At 39.0% G+C, this 18,839-nt stretch overlaps 1 protein-coding gene across 6 annotated transcripts in view; it reads right to left on the bottom strand.

The window, feature by feature from the left end:
* Positions 1-18,839, bottom strand: part of PBRM1 (polybromo 1) — a 60,295-nt gene that overhangs the window by 6,105 nt on the left and 35,351 nt on the right. For 3 of the 6 annotated variants that reach the window (XM_062008588.1, XM_062008590.1, XM_062008589.1), the window contains 7 exons: positions 17,661-17,927; positions 16,161-16,306; positions 15,693-15,850; positions 14,739-14,922; positions 13,321-13,531; positions 9,339-9,540; positions 1,504-1,659 (listed from right to left, as the gene is read on the bottom strand). In XM_062008588.1, coding sequence (XP_061864572.1) covers positions 1,504-1,659; positions 9,339-9,540; positions 13,321-13,531; positions 14,739-14,922; positions 15,693-15,850; positions 16,161-16,306; positions 17,661-17,927 — 1,324 coding nt within the window. Of the gene's footprint in view, positions 1-1,503; positions 1,660-5,370; positions 5,530-9,338; positions 9,541-13,320; positions 13,532-14,738; positions 14,923-15,692; positions 15,851-16,160; positions 16,307-17,660; positions 17,928-18,839 lie in introns of all 6 variants that reach the window. The other 3 variants (XM_062008591.1, XM_062008593.1, XM_062008592.1) reach the window with 2 other exon arrangements.

The raw sequence follows: 18,839 nt of genomic DNA, 5'->3' as shown, positions 1-18,839 counted from the left end.
ATTTTACACACTAAATCATATTTCAAATGCATTTTCCATTGATCAACAGCCCCCAGTTTAAATGTGTCTCTACTAACACCAAGTTAGAAGTGAGGAAAAAACACTGGTAACACAAGTTGTGGATTATGGCACAGATTTTCTTTGGTACAAAGCAAAGAGGTCTGGAGGAGGGCTCCCTCACCTTTCCAGCATCAGAGAGAGCATGGCTTCACCCTTAGCCCACCCAGCCTGATTTAGCACCACTTCACGTGTGATCCCCCAGCCCCAGGCGTTACTTTTACTCTAAACCACATCCTCTCAGTTTTAAACACCACACATACAGGCTGCTTCTCCAGTTGGAAAAAGTCTTCAATGAAATGCATTGTCCTGGATTCACTTCCCAAGCATTTGTATGTTGGTGATATGTGTTACAGGTCAGTGCCTTGGTGAGTCAGGGACTGGCTCACAGACACACAGCTGGTTTCCTGCTCCCTCTATGTGACTTTATGATGAATCTTGTGCACCAGTGAAGCTGCAAGTTGCACACCCAATGCTGATGGATTTGTTTTAAAAGCAAGTAAAACAAACAAACAAATAAAAAATTCCTAAACCAATTTACATAAAGTCTTAACAGAGCTTCTGATAAACACAGTTGCAAAAGGGGCAGGGGGAAGCAAACAAGACCATTTTTGTCCCCAGCTTAACTGCTGAACATATGAGATGCACATCTTTTAAACAGACACATGAGTGATCAGAGGTAAAAACTGAAAGAATCAGCACAAAATAGATGAGAGGGCAGAGGATCAATTGTTTCCCCATAATGGGGACACGTTAATGGCATTAACACTGGAAAAATGTTTGTTTTGATCAGCCTCACTTTTAATCAGGAGTTTTGCAAAAAAAAGAAGAAAAAAAGCAAAGGCACAGTAGATATTATCTTACAAATAAATACAAAATCTGGACACAATAGTATACTGAGTTCTCCTTACCCTCCATGCTTCCAGTTACTATTGTACTGCCAAGGTTTCATTTGAACACTATTTTATAACAGTACATGTCAGTGTCCCTATGGGCAAAAGGTCTTGCATTAACATACTGAGAAAGAGTTTGGTAAGGAACGAGAGCAATAAATTTCATTTATAAGCCCCTTTTAAATAAGGGAAGGAGTGAAAGGACACTGTTCAAATGACATAAAGATATGGCCACTTTCAGCTTTTCAGACCTCTGATAATCTCAAGCACAATTGTCAGGTCTTTTGGCAGGAGCAAAACAACTGCTGGAGCAGTGTAAAGTTTCTCCAGCAACCCTTTCCCTGCTGGTTTACTGGACATCTTGTTCTGCCAACATTTTGCATCTCCATCATATATTCAGCAGTGCACTGTGGGAGCTGCAGCTAAACAAACCTGCAATGTTCAGAAACAAAAGTTATGACCAAAACAAGCTGCAGAAAATTTCTGTAACAATTGGTTAAACAGGCAAATACATGAAAATGAAACAAGGAGGGAATGAGGATGACATTCTTACCGGGTGGTGGGATGCCTGGGATGCCTGGCATACCTGGCGGAAGTTGGTGGGGTGGGGGCACCCCTGGGTGAAGTGGCTGCATGCTGCCCATGCTAACAATGCCATCAACTGGGCCCTGCAAAGGTGGCAGCACCGGTGGATAGCCACTTATCATGCCTTGAAGGACACAACAAATTTCAAACATGCATCAATAACATGCAATATGACCTACACAGTAAGACATGCACTACCCACAAAAGGAACAAACCAAACAAGAACAAAAAGCACCTTTAGTACAGCAAGACCATACTACAATTAGTCTCTTGCAAAAATGAACAGAAATTGAAAATAAAATAAAGTTATAAATATGAAACACTATACTTTGGATGAATTAGTACTTGGTGGTGTTTTGGTATGTCTCTCACGGGGCAATAGATGCTGAATATTCAGGTATGTTAACACAAGGAATCGATTCAGCCACAATCAAATGTTACTAATGCAAGCAATTTTAATACAGCTTAAAGCTCTGCCATCTGCATACAGATTATGAACATAACACTAACTACACAAGCTCTACGTACAGCCCTGTGTGGGCTAGCTCAGAGACCAAACCCAACCAAAAGGAAAACCTACACGTTTTTCTGCAGTGCATATGCAAAATTCACACACAAAAGCCCTCCAACATTCGCATACTTCAAACTAACACCAGTGACACGAGTGCTTTTTATTACACCACGTCCAGTATAAAGTAAGGAAGTAACTCAGACTTCAGACACGACAGCACTGATGTGCTGGGCTGCAGTCACTTACACTCATGGCACTAGACTGAAGTAAAAGGACTTACATGGAGCACCTGTAGACCCTCACAAAATTTCACTGTCACTGTCTTTTAAGGTGTCTTTACAGAAAATAAATCAATGATACAACGATGATGGTATTGTGCTGCTGCTCATAAATTTAGCTTTCTGCATGTGAGGGAAGACAGTTTAGAGCTTATTCTGTTTTCTGCTCAGGTTTGCTGCCATCCATGAGGTGAACCTACACGGTATGACTGCACCATGTTTGTTAGGTCCTGCAAAGTAACTTGCCTGTCCCTCACCTGTCTTCTAGGCTTTCTAATTTGAATGGATGCATCTGTCAGGTAACCAAGGAAAGGAGTTGGAAAAACAATGAAAAGGTGACAGAGGACAGAAGCAGGTCTAAAGAGATGAGTTAAGTTTAGAAATGCAAAATTGCTGAGGCTTCTGTAGACTGCTGCAAGAAACCACCCGAGTCTTTGCCAGGCTCCTAGTAACTCATAAAAGAACCTTTCAGAACGGGAATTTCTAGAATGAGACTGGCCAAAAACTCACACCAGCTCTGACTGAATTTGTCACTTCCTCAAGAAAAGTTACAAAGGTGAAAACCCTGAAATTCCAAAAGCTTTACATGGGGCAAACAATGAGAGGATAAAGAACTTATCTACCTGAAACCTTCATTTTCCACAGGACATCTACATTGACGCTTATTAAATAGGTCTTAGGCACCTATTTTGCCTATCTGGAAGCTCATCTGTACCTCTGTTAACACAGTGAAATCCATATTTCTAGTGTAAGAAGTAACATAAAAACAACAAAAGCATGCCTAGAATAAAGAGCTTTCACTGTTACTACTGCCTCGTACTTCCAGTACACCCCGAGCTGCAATCACACCTTCAGTGCATTTATACACACTTTTGAAGCTTTAAAACCAATGAAGCAAACGAAAAAACCTCCAATGAAACAAGCTCATTTCTGCACTTCCAAATACAATGCTCACTCAACAACTGGCTGCATTAACAAAGTTGTCATCAAATCTCCATGATTCTTGTAGCTCACCACAGGGTTTATAAGAGCAGCCACTCTCATATGCCATGCATGAGTTACCACGTTGATTTTGAAGTAGTGTACATGGACAAACTATTTCCAGCTCCTTCAGCTGTGCTTTAGGATGTCTTTCAAATGACTCATTTTCTCACTTTCTACTGTAACAACGTGAGATTAAATAAACTTTTGTAATGCCTCAATTTACAAGAAACTAGAGTGTTGCACACTAAGAAAAAATGCACCTCAGAAGGGATTTGGATTTCTTGGACTCGTGGGCCATGAAGAATTCTATGGACTTCTGCAATGGAAAAGTTCTCTGAACCAGAGCAAAGCGATCAAATGATGGGGCAGATGTGAAAGAGGTCTCAACAGAAGAAGATACTTTTAAGTAAGACTTGTAGAAACCAAAAGATGAAAGAGTGTGTTTTTTAAATGGGCCACAAAAATAGAAAGAGTTGAAAAAGATCCACTCGATCCTTTACTTTAAGCAAATATTTCCCCATGTGAAAGCGAAGAGACTTCCATGTGAATAAGATGATGGTCTTAAATCCAGGTATGCTTTTGAGGAGGCTGCTGCAGGAAGTAAGTTAGCAGGTGTAGTCTGCAGAATGCATATTTTTTGAAAAGCTTTAAGAAAGTATTAATAGCAAGTATTACTGCCCATCAACACCTACCTCCAAAAAAATGCCACAAGTGACTCAATGTCCAAAGCATAACCAAACCAAGAAAACACAACCACAAGAGGATGACGTTTCTACACATTCTAGATTGAAGTAGGTTGCTCACTAAAGAACTGGAGAACTTTCTTCCTGTTTTTAATATATGCACAGATCTGTGTACACACACACACACACACAAACACACACCAACTGCAAACAGTTCAGAGGAAAATGATCAAGAACAAAGTGAAAAAACCAAACCAACCAAAGGAAAAAAGCAACTTGGTGTAAACAAATGCTTTGTCATCTGGAGCCCATGAACCAAAGCAGCAACGTGCCTTCAGTCTGAACATCTATTTACTGAAAAGGGCTCAAGAGACTATGATGAGAAACACTTTAGGCTGTCAGCTCTAAATATGGCCACAGCCTATGGGATGAGAAAGAGGAGAAAAAAAAAAAGACAAAAGAATCAATGGAATAATTGGAATGCCTCACAGGAAAGTTAAAAAACCTCAGAATAAACCCACTTGAAATATTCATATTTACCTACTCAGCATTATTATGACCTTGACTGAAGTAATCTAATTATTTTAATTAGAAATGAGGGAAGGAAAACAGCCTATCAGGTCATACCTAATTCATTTTCTCACTAATGTATGGCTGACTCCCATACAAGAACCTCCAGTGGATGACACTGTCCTCAGATCTGATCCCGAAAATACTTAGTCCAAGCATACTCCCTACCAACTCAAGTTACAACTGGTAACGAGCACAATAGCCAGCATCAGGGACCTCATGGAAGAGTTCTCCAAAAATCAGTTCCGTTCTGAAAGAAATCACCTGATAAATTTGACAATATTGGCATTTCACTTCTGTTTTTGCAATGGCTCTAGATTCTAGTCTGCCCTGCTTACCAGCATTTAATCAGCCATTCTATAGTGCTTTTGCTTGGATTTAAAATCTGGTTTGGATTCTGTTTGCCTCTCACCTTCCTGACCAAAAAGAAGTAAGAATTTGCCTCCTACTTCACCACTTCCATTGATGCTGCATGCACTAGAGGAGTGCTTCACTTGCTCCTCTACAGCCATAGCAAGGCTAAACGTGACCTCTGCAGAGTGAATAAACAGGACTGCACACAAACAGAAAAGGACTACTGCATGAGGAGACCCCTTTTCCCTGCATTTGCAACAAGCTACTCACTACTGGAGCAAGTAATGTGGGACTACCAGGCTACCCTGCAGTTATGTATATTCATTATGAAGAAAGACTGAAGAGGTTGAGCTTTTTCTTCCGTAAGAACAAAGTGACCCAAGAGAGTGTTCAGAGTTATGAAGGGGGTTGATATAGTGGATGAGGAAAAAATGGTCATAGCTCCTACTTTTTACCTGCAACGGGTGTCAACTGCTGATTGAGCATTCCCATTGGTGTTGGTGGCGGCACCACCCCCATAAGAGCCCCCACAGGAGTGCCTGCCCGGGGGGAGGAATTCTGCTGCTGTGCTGCTCGCTCTCTCTCCTGCTGCTCAGCAACTTTAGCTGCCCGCTCTGTAAAAGCATTTTAGATTTTCAGTTCTGTTTTGTAACCCAGAATTTCAAAATATTATCTGTTCATTAAAAAAAGGACTAGTCAAACACTGGCATAGTTTAGTCAAATATAAAGTAGAAGAGATGAATCTTTTTATACAGCATGTGATTAGATTTCATGTGGCTGCAGCTCAGACTTTTAGAGAACCTTTCATGAAAAATATTCCACAAAGTTTTATCTCTTTGTAAAAAAAAAAAATAAATTAAAATAAATCATAAAATAAAAATTTAAAAAGTCAAAGAACAAATTTGATCATAACACCAGTGTTACCAACATGAAGCAGCAGTCCAGCACTAGGCTCGGTCTGCACTAGGAAAACAGGGCAAAACCTTCCCTCTTTTGACACCACTGTCTCAGCTAAACCAGTTGCAGCCAAGGCCCACGGCTCCCCACAGAGGCAGTTTCAAGTATGTCTACCAGACATGCCATAAAGTTAAGATGCACTGAGCAGAGAGTGGCCTGTTCATTCTTGGGCTCCCCGTGTATTTTACTACTGATGCAGCTGAAAAGTGGTGGCAAAGTCAGGAAGCATTTGCGAAGATTTCCTAGTGTAGATAGGCCCTTAGTGTTTGGAACATAACAAGCAGCAGTTTGAATGAACCAAAAATATTTTTCTCTGCCTCTTTCTGTCATTTTTCCCCATTTGGTCCCCTTTGAGCTTTTTTTTTTCTGAAGATGTCTAACTCACATTGTGCTGCTCACTGGAGGTCATGTGTGTCCTTTGTACGATGAATCTGGTCATTATCTCAATCAAGTTTCTCACTGTGACTGCAAGAACAAAAGATCTACTGCAGGGGAATCTGACCAGAGGACAATTTTATATTAAGGGAAGGTCAAAGGGTCACGGGAAGAAGAAAGGAAAAAAAAAAAACCAAACCCAAACTCAAGCAAACAAAAAAAGGAGATAAACTGAATACCCACTCAAGGTGCTCTGGGGGCATGCAAGTCGCTTTGTTTACTCTGAACATTGTATCTGACTGATGCAATGAGGAACAACAAAGAATAAATGAATGCAGCATACATCTCCAGTAAACTTTAATAACAGTGAATGCAGGGCTAGAAGTTCTCTTGCAGTTGGTGAAAGATGAAAACTGCCACTAAATCAGCAATCAAAGTCCTCTGTCAAAGACTGAGAAGTTGTTCATCAAGGATATTAAGTTGTGCATCCTGTCAATGTTACTCATTTTCTTTAGTATACAAATTCAAACATCTATCACACATTTGTCTCCTGTAGAACCTGCTTGTGCAGCTTCTAGCACTACCTCCATACTCTGAAAGACCAGTTTCATTTCCAAAGGCATTTCCTTCCTGCTTTTCACTTGTCATTTCAGGAAGAGATGACGACGCACAGAAACTTAAATTGACTACAGGTAACTTACACACGATTGAGAACAAAACACACAAGACATTTAAAGGTAGATCCTGAAGTAGAAAAATGAGATAATCCTCTTCAGAGCAAAGCAAGCATTTGGGGAAAAGATGAAGCAGCTGTTCTGACTGTCACCTACTTTTGGTCAGCTAAAAAAAAAATGGTCAGAGAAAAGCAAGAGTTCTGGAGACACTCTGATGAATGAGAAACTACTGTTCAGCTTTATCAGACTTCAGAGTGCTAAGCTTTGAAGCAGGATCTGACATAGGAGAGTAGCCAAGTTTTACCTAGCCTCTATCCACGCTGTGACTGCCATGGAACTAACACTGCCAAGTGAGAACTGTATAGCAGCTGTCTAAAAGTTCAGCCTTGAGCATTCACCTTAATACTAAACCCACACCCTTTCAGTCAGAACTTCAGATCACTCAAACAACATTTCCAACACACCTCAAAACACAGGAAAGAGACATTTTGCTTTGAACAGAGCTTTTCCTTAAAACAGGCCTTTACCTTAATCCCATGCATGACTTTATTCTATTTTGAGGAGTTTTTTCAGTGCAGAAAGCCATTCAAGCATTTCCAATGCTGCCTATTCTTTGCTCAGTTACTGCTAAATAAACAACTATTACCCTGCACATAGAGCAAATGAAACTTTCAGTGGGTCAAAATGCATTTAAAATGTAAACTACTTTTCATCAGAACATGGAAAAGGCATTTTTCCATTGACCTATCAAACTGTGTCTGTTCTCTGATGCCTGGTGTATGTCCACACTAGAGAACAGGTGAATTATGACTCATCACAGTGACACATATGGAAAGCACAGTTTGGGTGCTTTATAACCCCATCCCAGCCCCTCAAAAGCAAGTAAAAACATGTCTAGTTCTGGGCAGACACCAAGCCAGAGAAACCGCAGCACAAAACCCAAAAGCTTTGACAAATTTTACTTAAGAAAGAGGATAAAAATGGAAGAAAGCAGGCAATCACAAACATAGTGGCCAGACACTGTTGCTACCATTACATTACAGCCATGTCTTCCTGCAGAAGTGCGAGATGTAAAGCTGCTCTAAGGTAGTAAGTGATGATATGCTGACCATCCTACTGCTTAAGAATTATGCTGTGAGGAGGGGGTCTGTCAATAAAAAGACCCCATGTGCACCTAGAAGGGTGTAAAAAGAAACCATAACAGAAACAAAAATAAGGCAAATTACTGTCACAAAGAAAGCATTACCATTTCCTTTCACAGCATCTCCAAAGGAAACTTGCACATAGCTGAGTGGTGCTGTATTAGTCTGCAGAACTGCAGGGGTACTACTGCAAATTCAGAAAGGACTGAGGTAGCTGAGAGTGGAAAGTGAGAACATGCAAGTTTCTAGTTTGAAGATCAAAGCTGCCTTTAAGCTATGAGTATGCCAAAAACCTATCAACTTTCCTTTTTAAAAAAGCAAAGTTATAACTTCACTGGGTGATAACTTCCCAGGGTGTTCTACCTTTCCTATCCTAACTAACATTTTCTTCCACTAAAACTGCAACAGTTGCATAAAAATCCAGGTGTTTTTTACTGGTATTGTTGATATATTATTAACTAAAGTAATAGCTATGGATGCTAAGGGAATGTATCTGGCTTGAGTAAGGGCCTCCTGTTCAGGATCAACTGTATTTTATTTTAATCAAAGTTGAAATGCGATGGCCAATATCAGAAAGAAGGGAAGGGAGGGAAGGAAGGGAAGGAGGAGAGAGCCACAGCACGAGAGAGAGCACAAGAAAGAAAAAGAGGAGGTGAGAAAGAAAGGGAGAAAGTACCTCATGCCTATGAAATACTCCTTCCTAGGCTTACTTCAGGGTATGAAACCTCTCAAAATCAGTTACAACAGTTGATTAACACTGAGACTGAACAATAGCTCATATTTACGGTATCATAACAGATTCTGTATCCTTGATTTTATTCTACCAAAGTTGTTTAGGAGTCTAAGTACTGTTACTCACAGAACTTCTTCCCGCTCCGCTGTAGGCCTTCTTACCTGCTGCTACAGCTCTGAAGAGCTTCTTCTCCATAACTCCCCCCAGTCCTCCTTTTAAGGAAACTTTCACAAATCATTTTTCCAACTGACTTCCAGCCCAGAGGCTTCATGCCCCTTTACTTCTAATTTGTCCCCATTTTCTTGGTCTTTGTTCATTTGGTTATTTGTGGCAAAGACGTTTAAATTATCAGTTGTGCACTACATAACTTAAACATGCTCTTTGCTCCTCTTCAGTCACCTCTCAGTATGAACTTCTTTTTAAAGGTACATCCAGAACACAAACATAAATATCTTCTTTTATTAAACCTGTCATCTGAATAACAGTAATGGATGTGTTGAGAAAGAAAAAGAAAAGAGTTTAGCATCTTAGTTTTTATTTACCTTCATATTCTGCTTTCTTTGTTGCTTCCAAGTTTCTCCATTCAGTTCCTACAAGCCTGCTGAGCTCTCCAAAGGAGTAGTCTGGGTGCTGAGCTTTAATCACAGCTCTCATCTCGCTGCTAAACAAGATGTACCCACTCATGTTGATCTTCCTTTTTGATCCCTCCTTCTTGGTGCTGCCCTTAACAGACTTGGGAGTGGACTGTGAGAAAAAGCAGTTATGACCACAAGTGTACAAAAGAGAAGCTTCTCGACACACAACATTCAAAGCTCTGAAAATCAGTACAAGTGCACAGGCAAAATAAAAAAAGAAACAACAACAAAAAAAATCCCAATATTCTGATGCTTTTCCACACATACTGCTACCTTTGTAACTGAGGCTTCAAAACATTCTCAGTAAGACAACACAGAATGCTTACAACTAGCCAAAATCATTCCAGACTGAGTGAGAGGACTTGGAAATGCTGAGTAGCAAATAAGGGACTGTTTGGAAAGCCAGAAGAGAATAAAAGTAATTGTGTTATGTCACAGATTTTATCCATTATGCTGTTCAGAAATATTGCCAACACAAGTTGGGTAAAACATTTTATTTTCCATTGCAGGTTTTAGGGAAATGCTCCCCCATTTCCTCCTTGCAACCCCTACCCTCCTTGGCTCCACCTGCTACTCTTCTCATCCTTAAGTGCTCTCTGTTTTACCTGCCAGACTTTCTTTTAGTGTTCAGCTTCCATGACATAAGATGCCATTTCTTCCTGAAAAACTTGACACTCCAGTTTTGTAATTACTGTTTATCTGCCCAACAAGCTCACATCACATTCTTATGTGGATGGGTAGCAAAAATTCTGCTCCTTTGCTTTTATCACCATGGATGCATCTTCTGAAAGCTCCTTGATGTTTCCAGACATCAAAATATTTAACCTATTCTGATAACCACTGAGCTACTAGAGCTGGAATCCCCCTTTTGAAGGCTCCTTTTACTTGTGTTGTCTTAGGAGATGATAATTCACCCAATACTCCAACCAATAAGGCATCAATAATATCAAACTGCTCAAAAAGTCTTCCTCATTTCCAAGATATTACAAATGCCTCACACCTTGAAAAGTGTAATTGTTTCCAAATACTTAGCAGGGAAAAAAGCAAAGAAAAATTTATGCCACTGTTTTCTTCCTATCCTGAAATTCTGGTCACTTTACTAAGCTCCTGCCACTTGCCAATTTGACCTCACAGTTCAACGCTTTTCTCTCAGCTTAAAACAAAGCTTCAGGAATACTAAGATGCTTAAAAAGTCTTGCTCATCAATGTAAGCCAGGGACTGGATAAACTGAAGCATACTTGTATGTTACTCCAAACTTCACTGCACTGATTTTCAAACCCTGTATTCATTTTCACCTTTGATGTTTTCATTATGGACCTAAAGATAACACTTGTCTTTTGGGAGGAAGTCTTCTAGGTTTGTCTATAAGATGGGAGATAGTGAAGACAACTCCATGCAGATCCTGGGATGACGCACAGGACATGCACTACTAATCTTGGCTTCTCAGGCAAGCCCAAATTGGCAGATGGAGGGTTCTCAACTCAGAAACAGGAAAAATATAAGGATATATTTGGCCTCTTACACATCTGCACTTACACAGCTATGAGTTTATCATCTAGTTTTGCCTTTATAATGCTTGAAACATTTTTCGGTAACAGTAATCTAATGTAAAAGCCTATTCACAGAATCACAGAATCTCTTCCATCCGAGCCAGTTACCTGCATATTCACTTTTAGACACTTTAAGGGATAAACCAGGATCCCCTTTTTATGCCTTTTCTCATCCATATTGCTAAAGCAAAACTGAAGTTACACACACTTCTCATTGTTAGGTTCCATTTGATTTACAGCGAACTGCAGCAGAATAGCATTATCCACCCACTTCTCAAGCCCCACAATACCATGTATTCATTTGTCTTGACTCCTTTTATCCTTAGCTGTAGTAAAAGCTTCTCTGTTATCAGGAGAAAAAAAAGGTTTTAAAGGTATGGGGTTTAATAGCTGCTAAATGAGATTCCATACATTTAAGAGAACAGGAAGAAACATGTGCCTTTTAGCTGGGAGTTTAAAAAGACACTTTTCACTTGGGTCACAAATCAAACAGAATGTCTGAAGAAGAAAGTTTACTTCTGTTCTATATGTTAGTTATCTCTCCACCAGAGTTAAATTGTGCTCTGAATGCCAGCTCAGACACAATATGCCTCTTCCTTCCAATCAGCAGTGTGAGGAATCTGCCAGGGTACTTGTGTGCCATCATTCAATTCTTAGCAAGCATTGCTATTGACTCTTTTCAGTTTTTCTTATTTGTTGGGTTTTTTGTTTGTTTTTTTACTTCAAGTCCCAGCCTTGTGAGTTCACACCTGTCTAAAGGTATATACACATATATTGAATGTATCCACTGAGCCTGACTTCTCAGCAGTTATCCTGAAAGCTCTGCAGGAGTGTCCCATTAGAATCATTTTAAAAGAAACAAAAAAAACCAAACCAAGGATCCACCTGGCTTTTTAACGACAGTTTATATATTACCATTTAAATAAAACTTATCAAGGGAACCTAAGAACCACACAGCCATGTAAAAAGACAGAAAGGAAAGGAGGCCAAAAGAGTGAATACTGCAGAAGGCAGTTGAAGACATCTTTAATGTCCAACGGTCCTTACTTAAAACTGGTTTTGGCAGCTGCCAGGCTTAATCAGATAATATTTTGATTTATAAAAACTTACCTTCCTCTTCCTGAAGTGTTACATTAGTTGGCTACTATTGGTAATATGCTTTCTAGTCATAATATTCTGCAAGAGTTTTCACGCTACTTATGAAATTCATCACCTTAAAACAACCTTGCAACAAGAAAATGCATTTGTCTGCCTGTCCACATGGCAAAAAAAATCACAAACTAAGCTAAAGCTTTCTAATTCATCAACTCTTTTGCATGACACCCAAAGACAGTTCCTGTGCAGGGGTCATATCCTTTCTCCAATTACCAATGAAGTTGCCACTTCACATTGACTGTAATACAGCAGAAATCCATAGTGCTGGTTATAAGAGTGTCTGAAATTCCCTCCTGTTCCCAGCAGGTCATTCCCATTGCCTCTTTAATGCTGGCATTAGCTTGGATGTGGTAATGTGACGAGACAGATGAAGGGCTGAACCCAGTTGCAAACAACTTCTCCAGTTAGGTTAATTTCCAGTTAAAGCAGCCCCTCACCCTGCTTCAATACTCAGTTACATAAATACCAGAGCTCGTGTAAGTAACACAGCAAGAGAGACAGAGGGGATCCAAAGTCCCCCAATTTAAGCAGCACCAATGACTCATGTCACATTCAAGTAGCACATAACCACACACAATTCCTTTCTTACTTCCTACTCATTTATCATCAAATTAATACTAAAGCTTCTAGGACATGCAGTTCTTGTAACTTTGAAACAAGTTCTTATTTCCAATTAAGAACTGTAACTCAATACTAAAAAAACCTGATTCTTTTTTTGTGAGGATGATGCACAGCCTTTTCTAAAACTGTATCAAAACTGCAAAACCCTAAATGCTAACTTTTCTCAAAATTTAAGGAAAAGCTTAAAAATGGGCAGTAGGTAAACTAAGAATTTTAATCCAACCCTTACATCCCAACTTTACATTTAATAGAAGGACCTGATATTTCTGACCAAGGGTCATAGAAGACCTATGAGTTCAAAATAACACTAATGTATCACACAAAAATGGACCTTAGATTTCCCTCAATTGAATGACTTCCTTTTAAAATATTTTCATAGACCTGAGTATTATCACCTAGATATCCTACTGGATATACCAAACTTGTTCCATGTAAAGTATGCCATAGACTTGGAAACTGAAGTATACATCACTTCTGTGTATATGATAAAATGTTACTGTTTCATTGTTTATTTTGGTTGGGGAAAGAATGCAGAATATAACAGGGTTTTCAAGATCCTTACCTGTGGTGGAGTATAAGGCATTATATCCAAATCACTAGCTAATGGAGTCTGAAGCTGAGGCATAGAAGGTGTTTCAGTCATATCACCTTCCTCTTCTCCCATCTCTTCCATGTCCTCATCGCCTCCTTCCAACTCAGCAAATTTTGCTTCTAGCTGCTGAATCTTCTTTTCCAGTAGTGGAGATGGTTCCTTCTGAGGAATTATGGGCTTTCTGAAAGGTGAAGGCAGAAGACAAAAAGCAGATAAGAACACACTCATACTTTACAGGAGATAGCATGTATTTTTGAAGAGAAAAGCAACTTTTCTTCCTCTATCATTGAATACCGTGGGAGCAGTGGTGACTTGGGACGTGCCTGTGACTCCTTTCAGAACACTGAGCAGAAACCATTCAGTGTCTTTGGCCAGGGTTTCATTCCAGTCACCTGTTTGAAGGACTTTTTAATCTTAGTTTTTTATTTGTTGTGAGTTAAAAGGAATTTCAATGCAGCGAATACTTCATTTTTGCAATAGAAGACAGTTAACACCACATCTTCCTTTAGATTTTACATTTTACTTAAGGCAGAAATTAATGTTAACCAAGTGGAAAGCTATTTGTTACCCATCACGAGGGCTTAAGTATTCTAACAACATCCAAAAGAATGTTGCAATCTGATAACATAATAACTTTCCCTAAAGTCACAACAAGAAAAACAAAACATCCACTGGTATTAAGACCATGAAGAGACTGATGTTATCTGGACTTCTTCCCAAAAGTAGGATTAGTTAAACTCCTCCTACAACTATGACTTTTACATATGTACTGGGTCTGGCTAGGATGGAGTTAATTTTATGCACAGTAGCCTGTATGGTGGTGCATTTTAGATTTGTGACCACAACAGTGTTGATAACACATCAGTGTTGTAGTTACTGATGAACAATATTGGCCTCTTTTTTCCCCACATTCTGCCCTCCCAGAAAGCTGGCTGGAGGTCAGCAATAAACTGGGAGGAAGGACAACAGGGCAGTTAAGCTAAATTGACCAAAGGGATATTCCATATTGTACGGCATCTTGCTCAGCAATAAAAGCTGGGGGAAAAGAAGAGGAAGGGGGGACATTTGGGTTATGGCGTTTGTCTTTCCAAGTAACCTTTACACAAGTTGAGGCCCTGCTTTCTGGAAAATAGCTAATCACCTCCCTGCTGATGGGAAGTAGAGAATTAATTCTTTATTTTGATTTGTTTGCATGTGCAGCACTTATTAAATTGTCTTTACCTTGACCATGGAGTTTTTCTTCCTTTTGCTCTTCTGATTCTGTCCCCCATCCCACCACAGAGGAGTGAGAGCAAGCAGCTGAGTGTGGCTTAGCTGCCAACTAGAATCAATGCACCACAACACAGAAGAGTGCTCAGATGACCCCATTATTCCCATCACATTTTTACCTGAAATAGTATATTTCATCATCTACAACTTTTGCAGAGAGTGAAAACCTCTTCAGCCCTTTAAATTTCTTCATTTGTTTGTCACTTTCATTGTAGCGGCTCTCACAAAGAAAAACATCGTTTTCTGAGATTTCTGTTGGTCTGCAGGAGAGGAAGTCTTTGAAAGACAGAACCACACACTTTCCTGAAAAAAATGACAGAGTTGAGTAAGAAAGTAGTCACACTTATAGACAATTTTACAAAAAGTGTGAAAACTCAAGTTTTTGTCAGTCTCAGATCTGGAAGATTCCTGGTATTTGGTGCAACTACGGAAAATACACCAATCAATATACCTATTAAATCATGTCACTCACAAGAAACCTACACAAACTTGATGCAGCTCTTGGCTTCTTTCTAAAGAACAAGAAAAACTCCAAAGTAACAAAACCCCATGATCACTAGTCAGTGAACTATCTTTAGCACCATGTCCTAACTACAAAGCAAAGTACATAGTCATCCCTCTTATACAACAAACCACATTGCAATCTCCTTCTCGACCAACTTTCCAGGTAACATACTGGAATGATTACATGAATAAGTGAGAATAATGGATTTTTCTATTGTCTGGCTGCACACAACATTCACTTAGACATCAAATACCTCATTCCTGTATTGCAAAAAAGGTTCTTTATGGTGAGAATTCTCTTCCTTGTAGTGAAAATTCCCACAAGTCCCAAAGACAGGAATGCATAATATAAATAGACTAAATAATCTCTCCTCCCTCACTCTATTTGAAAAAAATATACTTGGAATCATGCCTACACATAGTTATAAATTAGGATCATAGAATGGCAGAGGGTGGGAAGACACCTTTAGAGATCATCTAGTCCAACACCCCTGCCAAAGCAGGTCCCACCTACTTGAGACTGTGCAGGGAAAGAGAGTTTCCATTGCATTTAAATTGTTAATAGTTACCCAAAATGCAAGTCATTGGACAGGTCTCCTCCAAGTTACTCAAAAACACTTCCTTCTTGTAGAACATTTTAGTTGGTTCATGTTCAGTTTCTTCGGGATGTATAAAGATTGGACCAAAGAAATACGCAGCTCCATCTCTCACCCACATCTTTTCAATTCTGAAAAGAAAACCAAACCACTGACATAAATGAAAGGTCACCCCTCCCAAATGAGACAGCTGGATGCACTATAGTGCTCAGCAAGACTCAGTAAAAAACAAGTACAGAAGAACAGTCTATACCAACTGTACCTTATCACCTTTTCATTAGGCGACTAAACTTCTACTTTATAATCTATTAAGAGCTTGGAAAATTTAGTTTATTTCAGAAGGTTTTTTCCCCATCCTCTTTTACACTTTTTTCAACAAGACTGTCTTTTGTCCAAGTTCTTTTTAGTGATACAAACTGCAGCTAAAGAAGTTGCACCCACCTTCCTACTCGAGGTCGCACTAACCCATGGGATTTTATGAAGACACAGTCCCCAACCTTAAGCCACATATCATTGTAGCAGAGCTGTTCAAAGTAATGACAACCAGGTTCTCCATTGGACATTTCGACTGGAACATCTTCTTTGTCCTGCAGAAGAATATGCATTTAGAAACTGGTGGAAGAAGGGAAACCAAACAAATAAAAAGATGCCAGGTGCAAGTTGCTCTGTCTTTACATTACCAGTAACAAGTAAACACGACACAGAACTGTAGCTGCGAAGGTCCTTGAAATTAAAAAATGAAATAGCAAAGCCAAACATACTCTATATGTATGTTGCAAGCTTTCCTATTTCACAAAGCTGTAATTTTACCAGTGATTTACAGGTCTTTTTTTGTTCTACTGCTTCAAATTTAACTGGACAAGCCAAGCCTTGTCAGATTACTTTGATGGTTGTTTTAAAGCACAGTAACACGATTAAGAGGCAAGAACTGAGGCTACGGCCAAGTTAACATACATAGAAATTTAATGATTCAACTGTCACATACAATATGAACACTCCATGTATTGCTTCCAAATTTATACCATTTCCCCCATTGATTTTTTTACTTCTTAGTCAGAACTCACACGTGCCTTGTGCCTCATTTCACCTTTGAGTGTTGGACTTCAGAAAGGCAATGAAAACACAGGCCCTCTCCCCAAGGTGTGGAAGCAAAAGGTCCTACAAGTTTTCTTGGTAGAAATAATTCCTTCTTTTGTCATGATGTGAATAAATTCAACAATATCTACTAAGTGTCTGATTAAAGCTGACAATGAGTGTGCTGGATATTCTATTCTGAGGCTCTGTTAGAGAATCCAGTCTAAAGTGGATTTATTTTATGACTGTTTATCTTTTTAAGGCTCTAAATTTCTTTGAGATAAACCTCATTCAGTTGAATTGCAGTCAATCTATTTATTTCTTTTATGACTCTAAACACAGTAAACCATTTACCCAACATGTTGAACAGAGATATTCTTAAATGAGTAATTTATTGTTGAAAATGCATATCAACCCTAACAGGTTACAAAGAACAGAATATTATGTATTGCTTACTGCTGCCTAGCTACTGAGTGTTTTACTGAAATACTACATAATAGAACCTTTCAGCATTGCCATGAACAAAAATTAAACTTTTAGTTCTACTGATTCTTTAGGCTTAAAGCACACTTTACAGTAAAGAGGAAACTCTCTTTTCTGAAGTAGTAAAAAGCCCACCCCCAACATCACATGATCACAAGAAAGCATTTGTAGAACCTAATGAGTATGTACACAGTTCCTTTTCTATTTAGATTATATTTTGTTTGTAGTTACTTGCAAATGTATAGAACGTTTTATAACAGAAACATTGTACTTGCTTCTATTTTGTTGTGTGTCATTGCTGTGAAACAAAAATCATCACGGTTCTTATTGTGTCATTCTTCATCTGTCAAATATAATAGATGTTCCATTTGCTATCTTACATACCTTTTCAAGATGAAGGATATTTTCTCCCACTTTACTATCCTCCAATGTTTCAGCATGTTTCTCCTCATCTACTTTGTCTGTGTTAGCAAACACAGAAGCAACACGGACCACAGGCAGGGGCACATCTCGAGGGACAAATCTGACAGAGCTTACAGGCATGGTCCAGAGTTTAATCTTTTTAAAAGACTTTGTCTTTGCAGAATAACGTGACTCACAGACATAGACATCCTCATCTCTGAAGTTTTCAGGACATAACTTAAAATATTCCTGCAGATTAAAGAAAAAATATGAATGTTTTATCAACACACACACATCCCTCACTGACACACAGTGAACTCCCTCTCACGCTTCCTGGGTCTTTGTTCTTCCATTTCTATTAGAAATGCTTTTAGACCTATACAGCTTTTTCTCCCAAGTTCTTTTCTTCTAGTTTGATATCCAAGTTATATTAAAAATTAAAAGCAAATAACAAGAAATTCCACCCTTAGAGTAGAAGCCAAATTCAAGACAGGTTGTTATGTGAGAAAAGTTAGGTTTTATTAGTTTGCCAAAATGTTACATTAACAAATACAAGATCTGCAGCCTAAAAACATCTTCACAAGATTTATAAGCTTTGCCTTGCAAAGAAGATACAATCACCAATCTTTTTTTTTTTTTTTGAAGGGGAGAGAGAGAGAAAAAACAAGCTCCAGGATCACTGATATGTGACCTGATATGTGACCTGATATGTGACCATTCATGTACTCAACACAGCTGGAGCACTTTTCTCCATAGAAACATATTACCTTAAAAAAACTGAAAAACCTGTGTTGCAAATAAACAAAAAAATTCTCAGCACAAGAAAAATGTGGAATCAAACTTGAGAAGAGATGAAAGACTTCATCCTCTTACCAAGCCATTCAAGTCTCCCTCTCTGCCAAACCTGAATCCACATGCTTTTATGGGAAAGAAGTTACCTTGCAATTTCTCTACTACATGCTCTGAAAATTCAGTTAGCTATTCATCTAATAAGTATATGATTCTGCAAATCAAAAAACACTGGGAAACACCATCACTTGGGTGAACTACATATCTCATGAGGCAGAGGACACAGGACAGCACACAGGACCAAGCTCTATTTTATTTACGCATTTGCAGAATGTCTCTGTTAGAATGTCTACAGCCCTTCAAGAAAATAGC

Source organism: Colius striatus, chromosome 15 (genome assembly GCF_028858725.1).
Source record: "Colius striatus isolate bColStr4 chromosome 15, bColStr4.1.hap1, whole genome shotgun sequence".
In the NCBI taxonomy this organism is placed as follows: Eukaryota; Metazoa; Chordata; class Aves; order Coliiformes; family Coliidae; genus Colius; species Colius striatus.
This window is presented reverse-complemented; position numbering and strand designations above follow the sequence as displayed.